Below are 18,606 nucleotides of genomic sequence, written 5' to 3'. Positions count from 1 at the left end.
TGCTATAGAACATGGTGCACTGTTTATCTGTGGCAATAAAAGCATGGTCACAAGGAGTGGCTTGACTGATGTCTAACACATTTGCTGAGTCTCTTACAAAGGGCCTCAGAGACTGTCTATTCCAGACCCTTCTATTTATGGCTAAAGTCCAGGTTATATTATGAATTGGCAGTACTAGATGGGCCTCCCTGTCCCCCAGACGATCTCCTCTTGTTAGCTTAGTGCTGTGCTTGATATCTTACTGTTCAAAACTCATATCTTAGAAAGTATTCGGTGCTCCCATGCGTAAGAAGAAAATAAATCGTATTACATGTGAACCTATTGAAACAAACCTATTAAAAGTATTTAGGCTGGACAAGAACATATATAATGTGTTTAAGTATGCATGTACAATGTGTATATCAATGAGAAGAGCGTCTACATATGGTTTATAATGGCTCAGAAGATAACAATATAATGAACTCTAACAAACAGAACTACCCAAGGCAGAGTCACCTGTCTTGTAAGCCAATCAACTCTCCAATCATTTAACATTTCAGCAGTGGCCGATTAGTCAAATGTGAGATCATTCTGTCAACACACATTTACTGTAAACATAGCATGTATCTAACACTATATTAGGCACCTAAGCATGAGTGGATGAAAACACTTTGGTGTTGATGAGCAATTTCAGTGTCATGCAGAAACCACTGCGATAGATCTATGTGAGAAGTATGATACAGATACTATGAAAGTTGTCCTGGGAGGATGGGAGAATTCAAGGTTAAGTCACCTTCTCAAAGTGAGGGGTGGGCCAGACACTGGTGGCTCATACCTGTAATCCAGATCTCAGGAGGCTGAGATCTGAGGATTGTGATTCAAAGCCAGCCCAGTCAGGAAATCTGTGAGACTCTTACTTCCAACTAACCACCAGAAAATTGGAAGTGGCACAATGGTTCAAAGTGGTAGAGTGCTCACCTTTAGCAAAAATGTTCAGGGACAGTGCTCAAGCCCGAAATTCAAGTCTCATGACTGACAAAGAGGGGTGGGTGGGGAGGATGGGAACAGAGGAAGGTGTTCTCTTTGTGCAGAGATGGAATTTTATCTTCAGTTTCAGGAAAGGGTTTTTGTTTTTTTTTTGGTTGGTCATGGGGCATGAACTCTGGGCCTGGGCTCTGTCCCTGACCTCTTCAGTTTAAGGCTAGTGCTCTACTACTTTTGATTCACACCACTCCCAGATTTCTGGTGTTTTATTGGAGATAAGAGTCTCATGGACTTTCCTGCCCAGGTTGGCTTTGAACTGCGATCCTCAGATCTCAGCCTCCTGAGTAACTAGGATTACAAGTGTGAGCCACCAGCACTCAGCAGGAAAGGGGCTTTTATAGCATCTGGTCACCAAACGGTATGGCCCTCAGTTCACAGGTTCTCTCTTTTACAGCCACTGGCTGTGTTTGGGGAGTGGGGAGGAAAGGGGAGAAGATTCAGCCAGGACAGTTCTAACATACAGCTGTCGGGGGGGAAAGACGAATGTTTTTAGTTTAAGTCATTTTTCATCAGAGACACAATAAATATCGACAGCAAACACTACAGAAAAGTGTGAGGCAAAGGAAACTGAAGTGGAGGTCCATACAGTCCTGTTATTTTTTAAATGAAGGAACTGAGAAGCAAGACATGAAATTGTTTGCTTAATGTCATGAAATAGTTGTATTCAATATTTTAAAAACTTGTAAGGCCACGGCTGGAAAGTTTAAGTTGGGATTTTTATGAAGTGGGTTTTAAGACAATATATAACATTTATAGGTTAAGTGGATTTCTAAAGGTTGTGTGAAGACTACTTAAGTAGTCATTTGAAGATCTTAAAGGTGAGGTAGAGTTTTGATTACCTGGTCTGTGATATTCATACACTGTGAAAGTGGCTGGGCTCAGAAACCCAACTTGGAAAAGTTCAAATATCCGGAATCGGACACAAAGGAAATCGCTGGAAGGAATCTGTTGGACAAATTCAGGCATTTAAGAAAATTATAGGAGAGAAGATGGTTTTGGAGAGTTGATGGGAGGAGAAACGGGAGGAGGGGCAGCTTACAGAGTTCAGCTGCAGGATGATGTGCCCGTCTTTGATTTGGTAATCAGTTAATAGTTGATCCACTCCTTCCACAAGCTAAGGAGAGAGAGAAAAATGTTTGGATCCAGTTTCATTATCTTTATGTTTAATTGCATTCCCCTGTGGATGGGTATGAAACCACAGTTGTGTGATGTACTACTCAAGATGAAGAAAAACAAAATCTAAGCTCTTGAGCACAAACCAATTATTTTGGACCACGCAAGTATATGTTTTTGGTTTACATATATAGATCAAAATATAGATAGAGGGTTATTTAGTAAAGACTATTTTGGGAGATTGTGTAAAAATGATGTATTAAAATGAAAAGATGAAAAGATGTAAATTTGTCTATAAAAGAATGCAGGGGCTGGGAAGATGGCTCAGTGGTAGAGCACTTGCCTTGCATGCATGAGGCCGTGGGTTTGATTCCTCAGCACCACATAAGCAAAAAGAAAAAAGCCGGAAGTGGTGCTGTGGCTCAAGTGGTAGAGCGCTAGCCTTGAGCTGAAGAGCCAAGGGACAGCGCCCAGGCCCAGAGTTCAGGCCCCAAAAAACAAACAAACAAACAAACAAACAAACAAACAAACAAACAAAGAATGCAGAAAGAGCCAATGGCTCATGTCTGTAATCCTAGCTACTCAGGAGCCTGAGATCTGTGGATTGTGGTTTGAAGTCAGCACCAGCAGGAAAATCTGTCAGACTCTTAAAGCCACTAAACTACCAAAAAAGCTGGAAGTGGAGCTGTGGCTCAAGTGGTAGAGTACTAGTCTTAATAAAAGAAAAGAAAAGGTCAGGGACAGAGCCCCAGGCCCCGAGTTCAAGCCCCAGAACCCACACACAAAAGAAGAATGCACAAAAGCATTCACAACAAGATTGAAAACACTTACTGCTTCTAAGTCTTCTTGGTTTGCGCTGATTCCAGTGGGCAGAGAGATGTCCATCACAGCATGGGAAGACCCAGATGAAGACTCCTCCCTGCTGGGCTTGTAGCTAAAAAAAACGAGAGATTAGGCCATGAAAGAAATGGATAAGACTCTGTAATGAAGATCCCAATTCTTTAGCAAGCTTTCATTTATGAATTAGCATCTCCATTTTTTTTGTTCCTGGATAATGTATATATTCAGAACCTCTGCATTTTAGAGTTGTAAGATTTTTGAGTCACATAGTCTGTCTTTCCTTGACTTGCCCAATAAACTTAGTGGCTCATTATTCCAAGGTTTTGTTTTTATTTTGTGCTGGTCTTGGGGTTTGAATTCAGGGCCTGGGTGCTGTCCCTGAGCTTTTTTTTTTCTCTTAAGACCAGTGCTCTAGCACTTGAGCCACAGACCTACTTCTGGCTTTTTTTTTTAGTAGTTATTTGGTGATAAGAGTCTCACAGATTTTCCTGCCTAGGCTAGCTTCCAACTGTGATCTTCAAATCTCAGCCTCCTGAGTAGCTAGGATTACAGGTATGAACCACCAGTGCCTGGCTACAGTTTTAAATTAATTTTTAAAATTATTGTATAAAGGATTTCATTTTGACATAGGGACATTATTCTGGAACATAGAAGTTATCCATTCCAAGCAAAGAGAAGAAAATCAGTTCAGGGTTATACAGTTAGGTCATTCAGAGTTACGTATGAATCAAGATCTCATTTTTACTCTAGTTACTTTATGGCCTATATTCAGCATTAAAACATGTTTTGTACATTGAAAAGATATTCCACAAACATACTCAGGAACAGACAGGAAGAAAAATACACTAGAATGTTCGGGGAACTATATGATGACGCTAAGATTCTACTCGATCCCATGTCTTTTCTCCCCTGCTTTTCTCTGGTTTCTAAATTTTCCACGATAGACATTTTATTAAAAAAATAATAATCCAAAGGCTATAAGTAAGAAAAAAGTTGAAGCGGGTAAAATGGGAATTTTGTTTTTGTTTTATTTTGGTGAGAAAGGAGATAGCAGGAAACAGGCTGGCTTTTGAGAATTTTCCATAAATCATTTCTATTTTCTAAGCTCATTTTCTTATTTGAAAAATTAACTATGTCCCATGTTTTGAATGATCCTGAGGATTCTAAGGTTTTGGTTTGGGGCAGCAGAGCCTTGATGGAATCATTAGCAGAGCCAGAGGATGGAGAGGAGGGATAGGAGGGAGGGGCTGGAGGGGCTGGAGGGGCAGCAGGGGCGAGGGCAGAGAGTAAGTGTCTCCGTTATGTTGATCTGGATTCCAGATTCACCTCAAGAGCTTGAGAGACAGCTGTGCATTTGAGGTTGGAGCTGGGGAGCACAGTCAGGATGAATGTAAGAAACTGGAAGGACCATTTCATAAGGGTGAAATGGATAGATGGCACCCCAGAGAATGAGTATTAGTGAGACAGAAAACACTATATGAATGAGTGAGGTGGCGGGGCCTTATCATATTTTTTAATTAAGTTTTTTATTGTGAAAATACTCTCCAGAGGGGTTACAATTACATGAGCAAGGTAATGAGTGCATTTCTTATCCAGCATTGTTGCCTCCTCCTTTGTTTTTCCCTTACTATCCCTTCCCTCCCACCTCCTCAGCTATACCCCCCTCCGCCCCCACCCCCCCAACCTTATAATATTTTATCTCACCTTATAATCTAAAACAGTCCCTATTGAAATTTTAGATACAATATTTACCACCTCAATGTAAGTTAGAAAAATCTCTGGCTCAACAATCCTAACACTACTCTCCACCAACTGGTCCGTTTAGAGCAGAACATAAAAGGTTTTATGAACTGTGCTGTGACGTGTGAACATCCCCCTAATTGGATGGGGAGAAGCAGAGAATTCTTGCTCGCAGATGCAAATACTCCAAAGACAGGATGGAAAGGGCCCCCCGGGTGGAGAAGGCCTATGAAAAGGTTATTGGAGCCTCGATGACTCGTTGCCATGGAGACTATTTCAATCACGGAACAGAAATCCTCCTTTCAAGAAGCCTTTTGCCTGCTGCCAAAACCAGCAATTTTCCCCAAAGGCATTTTGTTGTAGAGAAATGAAATCCTTCTTCCCCCCATTCCTATCTTTCTTAGGAATACAACAGAGAGGTTGTGAAAGCTAAATACATGAAGGAGACCCTCTGAGCCCAGACACTGTGCTGGCATTTTTTTTTTTTTTAAATCAGGAAAGAATATTTGAAGGCAAAGAATTTCTTTCGGGAATGAGGACTGCAAGTTACTTTTGGAATTTACCCAACCTAACTTCAGTGTCACGGAGCCAAAGGCATATTCCACTAACTTTTTTTTTTTTTAAACATTCTGTCCCCAATTTGTAAAAACCAAAGGATAGAATATTCAATATTGCATTTTCTTTCTTTCTTTCCTTCCTTCCTTCCCTCCTCCCCCCCGCCCCCTTTCCTTTTTTGGTCCTTCATGGGGCTTGAACTTGGGGCTTGGACACTGTCCCTGAGCAATTTTGCTCAAGGCTAGCACTCTACCACTTTGAGCCACAGTGCAATTTCCAGTTTTCTGATGGTTAACTGAAGATAAGAGTCTCATGGGGACTGGAAAGGTGGCTCAGTGGTAGAGTGAGGGCTTGCCTTGCATGCATGAGGCCCTGGGTTCCATTCCTCAGCACCATATAAGCAGAAAAAGCTGGAAGTGGTGCTGTGGCTCAAGTGGTAGAGCACTAGCCTTGAGCTGAAGAGCTAAAAAAAAAAAGTCTCATGGACTTTCCACCCCAGGTTGGCTTTGAACTGCTTACTCAGCCTCCTGAGTAGCTAGGATTACAGGCATGAGTTACCAGTGCCCAGCTTCTTGTTTTCTTTTGCACAGTACAAAATCTAGAATTAGGGTTCCTGACAATAAGTCAAATGAATGTTTTTTTTAAAAATTATCTTTCAGTAGTTGCACAAAGGGGTTTCAACTTAACATTCCAATTTATGAGTACAATGCATCTTGATTAGCGTCACCCCTTCCACTGTTCTCTACCAACGGTCCCAGTCTTACCCAACACCTCAAGTTATCTGATTCCATTTTCACACAAATGAGTTTTGATGAGCCTTTTTATCTGTAGCAGAGTTGTGGACAATTAGAACTGATAAGAGTCATAGAGATAAGGTAGTCCAGTATCTATGCCCTGTAGAAAACATCTGGAGAAGTAAGCTAACTTTCCGATGATCCTGTTAAGTGCTCACTGACAGAGGCTACTTACATAGTATCAATCTATCACAAGAGAGCCCTTCTTCAGGCCAACTCTAGGTACCACTCTGTTGGGTCCCATGCATGGATTCTCAGAAGTTGCTCGTACCTTTCATGTGACCACTATATGGCTTCAAACACAACTGTGATCATCCTCCCTTCCCACCCCAGCTAATAGGTTCCAAGTGTGGTAATGATAATAATGCCTGAGGAAAGGTGACCTCGATGGAAAAGTGAGAAAATGGGGAAAGATGTTGGAAAGGAATCAGAGAGCAGGAACTAGCCTAGAGAGGATGTGGAGAATGCTGGGAGGAAGGAATGTTGCCAAGGCAGGAAGTAGGGTAGGTTGGGAAGAAATTCCGAGAAGAGAGGGCATTGGGCACAGGTCAAAAAGATTGCTAGGGAAGAGCTGGGATTTGAAAGGCAGGACAATTCACTGTTTCTTGGGATCAATAGCCTCAAATTTTCCAAATTGAAGGAAGTAGTTTAAATATTGGGTTAGGAATCAAGGGGTCAGGGTTTGAGGCCTGGATCTGTCTCTAACTCCGTGGGAACTTGGTAGGTTACTCCATCTTGTTTGATCTTAGCTTATTTCTGAAATTAAGGGACTTCTAGATTTCTATGTCATCACCAAAGTCCTCCACTCTAATCGATTAGATAAGCCCAGGGAATTTCCAGGTTCTTCTTACTGAACACTTTGGCATCATATAAAATTATAAATAGAAACAGGAACATCCTATCCATAGATACCACTACTATTGATAATATAAAGAGTCCAGGAGAACAGAACACAATAGAAAGGATTAAGGGGTGATGGAAGGAAGAAAGAGAAGAAGGCTGTTTTCTAGTCCTGGCTCTGTCATTAATGGTACACTCTGTGTCATCCCTAAACCCCAATGCACAAAGCTTTCTCAAAGCAGGTAGTGGCTATGGCTAGCAAATGAATGGCCTTCAAGGATGTCCATGTTTTAATTCCATGAGTCCGAGAATCTGTTAGTTTATATGGCAAAAGGAACGTGGTAGCTGTGGTTAAAGGGACTGAGACAGAGGGATGACTATGGATTATCTGGGTGGATGCTAAGGACTCAAGAAAGGTCTTTACATGAGAGGAGGAGGAGAGGGGAGTCAGAGAAGACTGTGATAATGGAAGCAGGAGTCAGAATCAAAGATGAAAACAGTGCAGAGTTGGCACTGAAGACAGAGGAAGAGGCTATAAGCCAAGGAACATGGGCAGCTGGTAGCCTCCAGAATGAGGAAAAGACCAGGAAATGAATTCTTTTCTAGACTCTCCAGAAGAAGTCCTTGATTTTAGGGTTTGTAACTCCCCCACATATTGTAAAATGTACCTAGCAGCAATAGAGAACTAATATTTGGCCAACTTGGGTCTCTGTGTTCAGTCAGCAGATGGGTTCGCATGAATGGTGTCTGTGCTTTGGACATTTTTGAAAGCTCTGATTTCCATGTGCAGACAGGGTGAGAACTAGTGGCTGATGACAGCCAGAGAGTTTGCTGGGTGAACGTGATTTTTTTTTTTTTAAAGAAGAAGAACCACTGTGAGAGATCTTTCACATTTTGTTTTGCTAATAATTATATCCCATAGCCACCCTTCTAAAAGACTGAGCTTATTATACTGTTTGAATAAGGAATCAGAAGATAAGATATGGGAGAGAAATATGTACATATACATATATATGAGCAAAGTAAAATCTTTTAAAAAAATAAATGGGTACATAATAATACCTCATGCTGGGTACTGGCAGTTCATGCCTGTAATCCTAGCTACTCAGGAGGCTGAAAGCTGAGGATCATGGTTTGAAGCCAGCCTAGGCAGGAAAGTCTGTGAGAATTTTATCTACAATTTAAGCACCAAAAAATTCCAGAAGTAGAGCTGTGGTTCAAATGGTAGTGTTAGCCTTGAGGAAGTAAGTACAGAGACAGCGTCTAGGCCCTTAGTTCAAGTCCCATGAGTAGCACACACACTCACACTCACACTCACACACACACACACACACACACACAGAATACCTCTTATATCTGCATATAAAAATAATAATTTTTAATGTCTTCTGCACCTACTAAAATGACCCAAATAAGACCATAGACAGGCACAATAGCATACTCCTATAATTCCAGCATTAGGGATACTGAAGTCTGGATGGTGACTTCAAGGCCAATCTAGACTATATATGAAACATGTCTCTAGTGACAACAACAGAGTAAGACCTTGAGATCTCCATTTCACTTTGTGGAAAAGGACTCACCTGGCACATGCTATTAGGCGCTTGTATCCTGAGTTACCATATTCACTGTGGCGGGATGCTAGCACAGAAGCAAATATAAAGCGACATAGTTTTAGTTGTTTTGGGACCTGTCAGAAGAGAATCATTAACGAACAAGTCTTGGAACACACTTAAAAATGATTTGTGACCTGGTGGCACTTTTATTGATTTTAATGGAAATATATGGCAACTGAAAGTACACAGGCATTTGTAAATAATGGTGGGTTTTTGTTGTTGTTGTTGTTTTTTATTTTTGTTTTTGGCAGTACTGGGGATTGAACTCAGAGCCTTTTACTTCTAACACAGATCCATACCACCAGTCTGGAAGTCTTTAAACAACTAGAGGACTTTTCTGCTCTCAAAGAACTTACAAATTAAGGAAGGACTTAATGAAGATAAGTATGTATTAGTAACATGTGCAGGGCTTTGGAAGGAGGAAGAGGAGCTGGCAGCCTATGGAGAGAGGAAGACAGCTTATGGAGGGAGGAAGAGATGACAGGCTATGGTGGTAGTTGGAGTGTTACTATAGGAATAGGACTCTGAACTACACCTGGATGATGTTAAGCCTACACACACTAGGGCAGAGGGCAGAGGAGGAGGATGGGAGGGAGCAAGTCTACCAGAAAGTGAAAACCAACCAATGAAGGCATAGGAGGCCACAGCTTTAAAGGGAAAGAGGCATTTTAAAAAAGAGACCATAAGCCCTGGTGAGACAGAAGTAAATAAACATGGAGGCAGAGAAATGTGAGTGCTTGCTGGAATACAGAAAACAGAAAGGCTAGGGATAGAAAACGAATAGAGTTATAAGAGTATTAGGGTCCTCAAATGGCATTCTGACACATAGAAATTCAAAATAATTAGTTATTTCTGTAGCTTTCCAATAGTTACTTTTTGTTCTTATTGTTTTTTTGTCAGTCATGAGGATGAACTCAAAGCCTGGGTGTTGTCCCTGAACTTTTATGCTCAAGGTTAGCACTCTACCACTTTGAGCCAGAGCTCCATTTCCTGTTTTCTCATGGTTAATTGGAGATAAGAGTCTCCCAAACTTTCCTGCCCAGGCTGGCTTTGAACTATGATCCTTAGATCTCAGCCTCTGGAGTAGCTAGGATTACAGGCGTGAGCCACTGGAGCCCAGCCTAATAGTTACATTCTTAAAACAGTGTGTGTGTGTGTGTGTGTGTGTGTGTGTGTGTGTGTGTGTGTGTGTGTGTGTGTGTGTGTGTGTGTGTGTGTGTGTGTGTGTGTGTGTGTGTGTGTGTGTGTGTGTGTGTGTGTGTGTTGGTACTGGGACTTGAACTTGTGTGTGTGTGTGTTGGTACTGGGACTTGAACTTGGGGCCTGGACACTATCCCTTTGCTCAAGGCTAGTGTTCTACCACTTGAGTCACAGCTCCACTTCAGGCTTTTTTTGTTGTTGTTGTTTTGTTTGTTTTTAATTGTGAAAATACTGTACAGAGGAGTTACAATTACATGGGCAAGATAATGAGTACATTTCTTATCAAGCATTGTAGCCTCCTCCTTTGTTTCCCCTTCCCATCCCTTCCCATCCTCCCCCGCCCCCCCAATCTTCCACCTCCCCTCCCCCCGCACAAAAGTTGTAAAGTTCATTTTCAACGTAAGGACTTGTACATCTCATTGTTGCAATGGGTCCACCTGGATCCCTACTTAAGCGATTTGGTTTTTTGGAGGTTAATTAGAGATAAGAATCTCATGAAATATCCTGCCTAGGCTGGCTTCAAACTACAATTCTCAGATCTCAGCCTCCTGAGTAGCTAGCATTACGGGCATGCACCACCAGTGCCCAGCTGAATAGTTATATTCTTTAAAAGTAATATAAAAAATAACTCTACCAATAGTAAAATGTACTTCGTTGTTAAATTATTCAATATTAGTTTCCAACTATTATTAAAGAGGTACATCTATTATAATAAAAGAAAATAATGTTCACGTGGATGTTAACAGGCAAAATAATGTATTCAGAAATCTTGTTTCTTGAACAAGCATGTGTTTCCTAATCAATGATATTCTCTCTTTGACATTCTTTATGTCTAGCTAAAATTGTAAGCCCTGCTGTTTTACCTTCAAAGTCTTGCGTGTCGATTTTCAAATAAAAGTTGCAAACTTCCTCAGAGATACTGGTTTTGTGAACTACAGTTTTGACCTTCATTGGGACATGGAAACAAGAAGATTTAGAATGTAAAAGGTATTATGAAAGTACTGTGGTGTGAATGGGATGCTGATAGTTTCACAGCCAAGATCCAGTGCCAAGGATCCCTTTCGCCAGCAGCCAGACTTCCAGCACAGTCCACAACTTGAGAGATAGCTGAGAGGCCCAGAGTAAGCCTCTCCCCCAATAAAGACTTCTGGTTAGTTCTTGGTCTATACCCCAAGAAATCAAAACCAAGCATCTTACTCTATAAGAAAGTCCCATAGTGCCATGTGCTTTATCCAGTGTATAACAAGTCAGGAAGCATAGCTCCTCACACCTCAATCCAAACAACGCACTACACGTGTGCTTGGAGCGGGGTGGGGGGAGGCGGGAAGGGTGTTGTCAGAAATAAGTATATTGAGAGCAACCAGGAATAATGAAAAAAAATAGACAATCCACCTTCCCCCATGCAGTCTTTTTTTTTTTTTGTCGGTAGTGGGGCTTGAACTCTGGGCCTGGGCACCACTCTTCAGCTCAAGGCAAGTGCTCTATCACTTAAGCCAAAGCACCACTTCCAGTTTTCTAGTGGTTTATTGGAGGTAAGAGTCTCACGGACTTTCCTGCCTGGGCTGGCTTTGAACTGTGATCCTCAGATCTCAGCCTCCTGAGTAGCTAGGATTACAGGCGTGAGCCACCGGCGCCCAGCCCCCGCCTCCCCCCATGCAATCTTTTTTTTTTTTTTTTGTCGGTCGTGGGGCTTGAACTCTGGGCCTGGGCGCTGTCCCTCAGCTCTTCAGCTCAAGGCGAGCGCTCTACCACTTGAGCTACAGCGCCACTTCCGGTTTTCTGGTGGTTTATTGGAGATGGGAGTCTCGGGGTATTTCCTGCCCGGGCTGGCTTTGAACCGCGATCCTCAGATCTCAGCCTCCTGAGTAGCTAGGATTACAGGCGTGAGCCACCAGCGCCCGGCTCCTCCCCATGCAATCTTATGGAGAGTTCTTGAAGGAATAAATGTCCTAAAGATAAGCCCATAATTAAATTCATAAATAAAATGTTTGTTTCAGAACATTCATTTTGAGACCACATGGACAGAACCCAAGAGCTTAGAAGAGTTTGTAACTATTCAAGTGGCTAATGCATATAATTACATACAGTCACGTGATTCAGAGTGACATTTCTGTCAATGCTGGGCTGCCTAGATGATAACTTAAACTCTTGCCTATAATATGTTAGTCTCTAAAGATGGTGGATCAATGAGATGTGAATGTGAGGGACTACAGAAAACATACATACCACATACCTATATATGCACAGATACACATAGAACTCTAAAAATCATACGCCTATATGTGGTTATCTACCACATGAAGATGGGAGCATGTCCTAAGAAATAAGTCATTAGGTAATCTTGTTACTAGGGGAGCATCATGGAGTGCACTTACATAACCTATGGCAGCTATGACATCACCAGGTGATAGTCTCCTGTAGACCAGCCCAGCCTGGCTAGAAATGACATCTGCAGCACATGACTGGATATAAGAAAAACCAGTATGGGCTGGGAAGGTGGCTCAGTGGTAGAGCGCTTGCCTTGCATGCCTGAGGCCCTGGGTTCGATTCCTCAGCACCACATAAGCAGAAAAAAAAAATCCGGAAGTGACGCTGTGGCTCAGTGGTAGAGAGCTAGCCTTGAGCTGAAGAGCTGAGGGACAGCACCCAGGCCCAGAGTTCAGGCCCCAAAACCAGACCCCCCCCCCCAAAAAAAGAAAGAAAAACCATTAGACAAATCCTATTTGAGTCAGTTATTAAAACTGAGATTTCTTTTTCCTCCCCATGGAATATGTTTATTTATTCTGCTTAATGAATGAATACAGTTTATGGATATATTATTAATGAGACTATTAAACTCTTCAAGATGATCAGATTCAACTTCCAGTTTTGATTTGATTCCTCTTATTTACACTTTATAAATGTAGCCATGTATTTAGGGTTTTTTTGTTTGTTTGTATTTGTGCCTGTCTTGGGGCTGGAACGTGGCCCAGGCACTGTCCCTGAATCAAAGCTCAGATTTCTATGACTTTCTTGCAAAGTCCTTAACTTCTGTGCTATTTGGTGAAACAGACTCATTAGATCTCCACTAAATACTCACATGTACTGTAGCCAGGCCATTGCTAAATCCTGTACTGATGATGAGGTCATCATTGAGAGGCACCTGGAAACAGAGAGAAAAACCATGTTTGTATTCAACATTCCCTAACTTAGGAAGAGAAACAGAGTAGTGAAGACAATGGGCTTTCAACCGCCAGTCTTCCCTTGCAGAGCTTAAAATTAAGTGGATAAGAAAATCCTAGGCTTATAGTAGGCACAAGAAGGTGTTGGAATTTTCTGTTTCCTTTTTGAATGTTAATTAGATGCCTAAGATCTCTTGGATGAGCAAATAAAAGAAACACATCAGAGGTCACTTTTGGTCGTATTGCTGTATCTAGAGTTAACTAACTGTATACCTTATAACCATATAGATGGTTAGACTAAAACTAGTTCTTCATTTTCTTTACCAGTTGGATAAATTTCTTTCAGTCTCCAGCTGAGACTTCTATGTACCAGGGAAGGTTGTTTTCATTAGCGTTGAGACACATGATTCCAGTGTGGGTATGAGATGTCTTTGGTGCTCTACTACTATCCTCTTTGTAACTTACTTCTACCTCCTGATAATTCACCTTTCCTATTTGTTTCTGGCCTTTGTCAAAACTGTCAGTACCACCCTCAAGCCTGCTAAGCAATCCATCAGTGCTTGCTTTCCTTTCCATCCTGCTAGGAGAAAAATAAAGACATACTGAGCTAAGCAATTATCCTCGCCAGAGAAATCCTCTCATCCAAGTGCTCCTCAACTTGTGGCAGTTTGAAGCTCTCCTTTGATGTCAGGTCTGCAGCTTCCCCTTCTCTTTGCTTAGGCTCATGATTGCAAAAGGGACACAGCGTGCATTCCTGTTTGCCAATATATCCTTAAAATTTTTATCAGGCCTAGGAAAAGAGGCCACATCTCCTATTCTCCCTGGCAGAATACTGCAGCATCTGCTGGGGACCATGTGTCTTGAGATGATGCATAAGGAAAGTTTCTATGAATAGACAGGTGTTAGAAATGGCATGTACTGAGTCCCACCTCTGTCTTGCTTCTCCCTCACAATCCTCATCACTTCTTAGGCACAGACATACTTTTTTTTTTTTTTTAAAAAAAAGGACATTCCTGTATTAAAGAAGTTGTTCAAATTCATTTAAACTGGCATTTCCCCTGCTTACTCAACCACCTAACATTGCTTCGCTATACCACATTTCCAGAAGTGCTGGTATAGAGAATTCCAAACTAGATACTAACCATCCAGGAGGTTTCTTGTAGAAGCAACACCCTGGGCTGAATTTTAAGTTACTTTAAGATGACAAGAAGATTCTGATAGCTTTACTTCTATAGAGAAAAATGTTAAGTCCATCAACCTCATTTAGGCCTAACCACACTCCTTAGACCAAGAGCTACTCATTAGAGTCAGAACATGACTCTGGTGAGTTCTAAGTACTCCAGGGATGGAACACACATCCTGAGCTGAGGGGCCACAGCAAAAATAATGGAGCCACAAAGGCTACAATGGCCCAGGGACGAAGCATGCCAAAACCCAGAACTACACATTTCCAGCTTTTTAGTTGTTTTGTTTTGTTGGTCTTGTTTTGTTCTATTTTTTTGAGAAATTGGGAATTAGATTGGTGTGTGAAAACTCTGGATGTATACATATTGCCATAGACTTATGTCTATGTCTACATCCATATCTTTTTTTTTTTTTTTTTTTTTTTTTACGATGAGCCCTTGGTTTGTAATTTTTGCATTGAATTTTCTTCCTCATGCCCATTCACTTTTCACAGGCAGGGAGATGTGGAGATGCTGAGGACTTCTCTTAATTATTTATATATTTTCATATAGGGAATAATACAAATCTGGTAATTAGAAAACATGTATTTGTAGCTAGATGCTGGCGGCTAATAATAACACAGAAGCTACTTCCTCCACTGTGTCCTTTTCTTTGGGAAATTTTCAAAGTTTTCATCTTTAACAATTTAGCAATATAGGACACAGGGAAAGGAGTTTAGGACCTAAAGGCCAATTCCAGGCTGGTGACAATGTACAAGATACCAGAAAGAACTAGCAGCAAATTCTAACTATGTCTTCTTTCCTACACAACACTACCACCTTAGTGAGTGATGTTACCTCTATCCCAAATGGTCTTCCCTTTCCCTCACATAGATAGCCCTTTTTTGGTTGGTGGTGGTTGTGGGCTTAAACTCAGAGCCTGGATGCTATTCCTGTGCTTCTTTACTCAGGGCTAGCTCTACCACTTTGAGCCACAGTGCCACTTCCAGTTTTCTGGTGGTTAATTCGAGATGAGAGTCTCACAGATTTTCCTGCTCAGGCTGGTTTTGAACCATGATCCTGAGATGTCAGCCACCTGGGATAACTAAGATTATAGGTGTGAGCTACCAGTGCCCAGCTCCATTTTTATTCTTCCAGACTTAACCCACGTATCTGAGTACTCTGTCTCCAAATCTGTCAGCCAGGATCAGGAGGTCTGCCCTCTTCTCTTGTACCTATTTGTACTTATTTTTCATCATCTGTTTCAATGATATCTCTCCCCAATACACATGTTCTTTGTATTTTGCTTTTGAATACTCTGTGTCCAAGATATAATAGATATGCCTCTCTCCTTAGGAAATAGCAGAGGGCCGACATACATTTAAATAGTGAATGAACTCATTTGTAAAATAAGGGAGGAACAGATGATTTCAATATGGTTTCACTCAATTGTAAAATAGTAGGAAAAAAATTTCACTTACCTCTATTGGTTTCCCAAGAAATTGCTCATCTGTCATCTTATACTGATAGAAGTCCCCTTTGTGCTTATAAGAGACATTGATATCCATATTCAGCTGAAGTTTTTTAATCAGGAGTGAATATTCTGTCAGGCCCTCAATGGCATTAATGGTGTCCTATCAGCCATCAGGAAGACATAAAAGTACATTAAGCTTATATAGGCTTACAAATGTCCTCTTACATGAGAAGGATAAGCAGCGCTGTCTTCAGATAAAACTCCAGCTGGGCGAATGAAGCTACTTAAGGGCCCCATTGTGGAGGTGAAAGGTTTTCGCCTTCTTCATAAGGATGTTCCTAGCTGGGCACCTAGTGGCTCACGCTTGTATTCCTAGCTACTCAAGAGGCTAAGATCTGAGGATCACAACTGGAAGCCAGCCCTAGCAGGAGTCCATGAAACACATCTCCAATTAACTACTAGAAAAGCCAAAGTGGAGCCATGGACCCAGTAATAGCGTAAGCAAAAATCTTAGGAACAATGCCGAGGCTCTGAGTTCATGTGTGTGCGTGCGCGCACGCACACACACACACACACACACACACGCACACACACGCACACACACGCACACACACACACACACACACACACACACACGGATGTACCTGTCAGCAGGGACAGGAAGAAAATGACTTCAGATATTGTGTCTCCGATACATTTTGTACATGTTACCTCAGACAAGTCACCCTGGGAAATGCTCTTGGCTCTGCATGATAATCTCTTTGTCCTTCTTCAGTCTCAGTTTAAGTATCTTCACAGCAAGACCATAGACTCTCCCTTGTAGTCATTCTCTGTTCTAGTATTTCCTTTCTGCCCTTTTAAACATCCATCTTAATATATATTTTTACTTATAGCTATTTATTGCTGGCCTCTTCCCCTGTAGTGGGGACAGGAAGTATACCTTTCTTGGTGTCTACCATGGATTGACTGTCCCCTTTCTCCTGTTCATGAGTTAGAATTTAATCCTCAACATATCAATGTTAAGAAGTGGAATCTAATTGAAGATATTTGGATCATTGGGGTTTCACTCTTAGAAATGCATAAATGTTATTTTTTGCATAAATGTTATTATTGTACTAGATTTCCTTATAAAACAATGAACTTGCCTGCTGGGTTATGTTCTCTATCTCTATCTCTGTCTCTCTCTTTTCTCTCTCTTTCTCTCAATTACTCTTGCCAGATTCTGGGCTCTAAATCATAGACTTCCATTCCTCTAGAACCATGAACTAATAGATTTATTATAAATTAGGTGGCCTGTGGTATTTTGTGAAAGCAGCAAAAATGGACTGAGACTGTCAGTTGTATTTAGTTGGAACATATAGTCACCATGCAAAAAGCATTTATGGAATAAATAAACTTATCATTCTGAATCTCAACCTTCCTCTTCTACAAGATGAGGAAACTGATTAGATGTTAAACATTAACTACATGGCTACTCCATCTATGTCCATGGCAGATCCATATGCTATGTCCATCTAATCCATGGGATGTATTTTTCTAGTTAAGCCTGAAGTTGTCTCAGAGAACCCTTGTATCTGTAATATGTATGTGTATAAATATAAGTATATAAAGAAAGAAAATGATGAACTACGTAACATAATATATAATACATAATGTATGAATATATAATGTATAATATAAAATAAATAATATATATTCCATTATTACCCAAATATCCAGGGAGCAGAGATGTTAACATTTGAGCTAGACTTTGAACAAAGATTTATAACCATGTAATGCTTAATGATGCAGATATAAAAATGTTATTAAAAAAAAGAAAGCTGGGCACCAGTGGCTCACGCCTGTTACCCTAGCTACTCAAGAGGCTGAGATCTGAGGATCATGGTTCAAAGCCAGCCTGGGCAGGAAAGTCCGTGAAACTCTTATCTCCAATAAGCCACCAGAAAACTGGAAGTGGCTCTGTAGCTCAACTGGTAGAGTGCTAGCCTTGAGCTGGAGACAGACAACGCTCAGGCCCAGAGTACAAGCCCCATGACTGACAAAAAAATTGTTAGGCAATTCTGTCTTTATGCAAACATCTATAGGGTAGACTCACAGAAACATGGAAGGTACAGATCCGTCACTCAACATACTTATGAGGTTGGTGATTCACAGCATACTGTTTTACAGTAAAGTTTCTTTGTGTAAGCAGAATGAGTACTATCTAAGAATTAAACACTAAAAAGTACAGGGTAGGGAGCCATAGTTTAGTGTAGTGTGTGTAGCATGGCCATGGTCCTGGGTTTAGGCCCCAGCATCCTTCCAAAAGTGTACTACAGTCAATGGTATAAATGAGTCAACTAGTGACAACTGTTTCTTATCATCATCAAGTATTATGTATTGTACATATTTGCACATGCCCTACTTTTATACAGCTGCTAGAGTAGTAGGTTTGTTCATACCAGCATTACTACAAACACATGTATAATACATTATGCTGCAATATTCTGATAGCTAAAAACATCACGAGGCAATAGGAACTTTTCAGATCCATCATCGTTGCTTTAGCAGTTCTGGTGTGTGAACTCAGGGTTTCTTTCATATTGCTAATCAGGCAGTCCACCATGTGAGCCAGGCCTCCAGCCAGTTCTGCTATAATCCTATGACAACACCATTGTGTAAGCAGTCTATCATTGACCAAAACAGTAGTACATAGCAAGTGCCTATTATACAACTATTATACAAGTTAGTTACAATACAAAATATACATGCTCAATGACTGATCGGTAGGTTAACGGAACAGCCAGTGTTTCTATTGCTTTTTAAATTTTATTTTATTTTTATTTTTGCAGAAGAGGGAGCACATAAGGTATGACATAATTTCTGATAACCTTACCAGCCTTCAATAGTCATTAAGCATCATGAAGGAAGCCTGGGATTAGAGTGAAGATACATGGATTGTGACCTTGGCTCTGACACTGGCTCCTTCAATGAACCTCTCTAGGCTCATTTCCTCCTTCATCTACTAAAGACCTTAGTGCATTTAGTCATACATGGCAGCTTATTTGGTGGAGACAAGGACATGGAGGCCAAGGATGAGAATGGAAT

The 18,606-nt window shown here is 41.1% G+C and overlaps 1 protein-coding gene across 1 annotated transcript in view; it reads right to left on the bottom strand.

The window, feature by feature from the left end:
* Positions 1 to 4: 4 nt before the first annotated feature.
* The window catches only part of LOC138803184 (complement C5-like), a gene marked incomplete at its 3' end in the record, with an annotated part of 69,132 nt that continues 50,530 nt past the window's right edge, over positions 5 to 18,606 (bottom strand). The window contains exons 30-37 of the mRNA XM_069987036.1: positions 15,527 to 15,679; positions 12,801 to 12,863; positions 10,585 to 10,666; positions 8,489 to 8,546; positions 2,968 to 3,070; positions 2,063 to 2,137; positions 1,863 to 1,968; positions 5 to 27 (exon numbers count right to left, since the gene is read on the bottom strand). Of these exons, the coding sequence (XP_069843137.1) occupies positions 5 to 27; positions 1,863 to 1,968; positions 2,063 to 2,137; positions 2,968 to 3,070; positions 8,489 to 8,546; positions 10,585 to 10,666; positions 12,801 to 12,863; positions 15,527 to 15,679 (663 nt within the window). The remainder of the gene's footprint in view (positions 28 to 1,862; positions 1,969 to 2,062; positions 2,138 to 2,967; positions 3,071 to 8,488; positions 8,547 to 10,584; positions 10,667 to 12,800; positions 12,864 to 15,526; positions 15,680 to 18,606) is intronic.

The sequence above is a fragment of the Dipodomys merriami genome, unplaced genomic scaffold, assembly GCF_024711535.1.
Source record: "Dipodomys merriami isolate MVZ:Mamm:240054 unplaced genomic scaffold, mDipMer1.0.p SCAF_336, whole genome shotgun sequence".
Taxonomy (NCBI): domain Eukaryota; kingdom Metazoa; phylum Chordata; class Mammalia; order Rodentia; family Heteromyidae; genus Dipodomys; species Dipodomys merriami.
The sequence above is the reverse complement of the archived record's forward strand: the minus strand, read 5'-3'. Positions and strand labels throughout refer to the sequence as shown.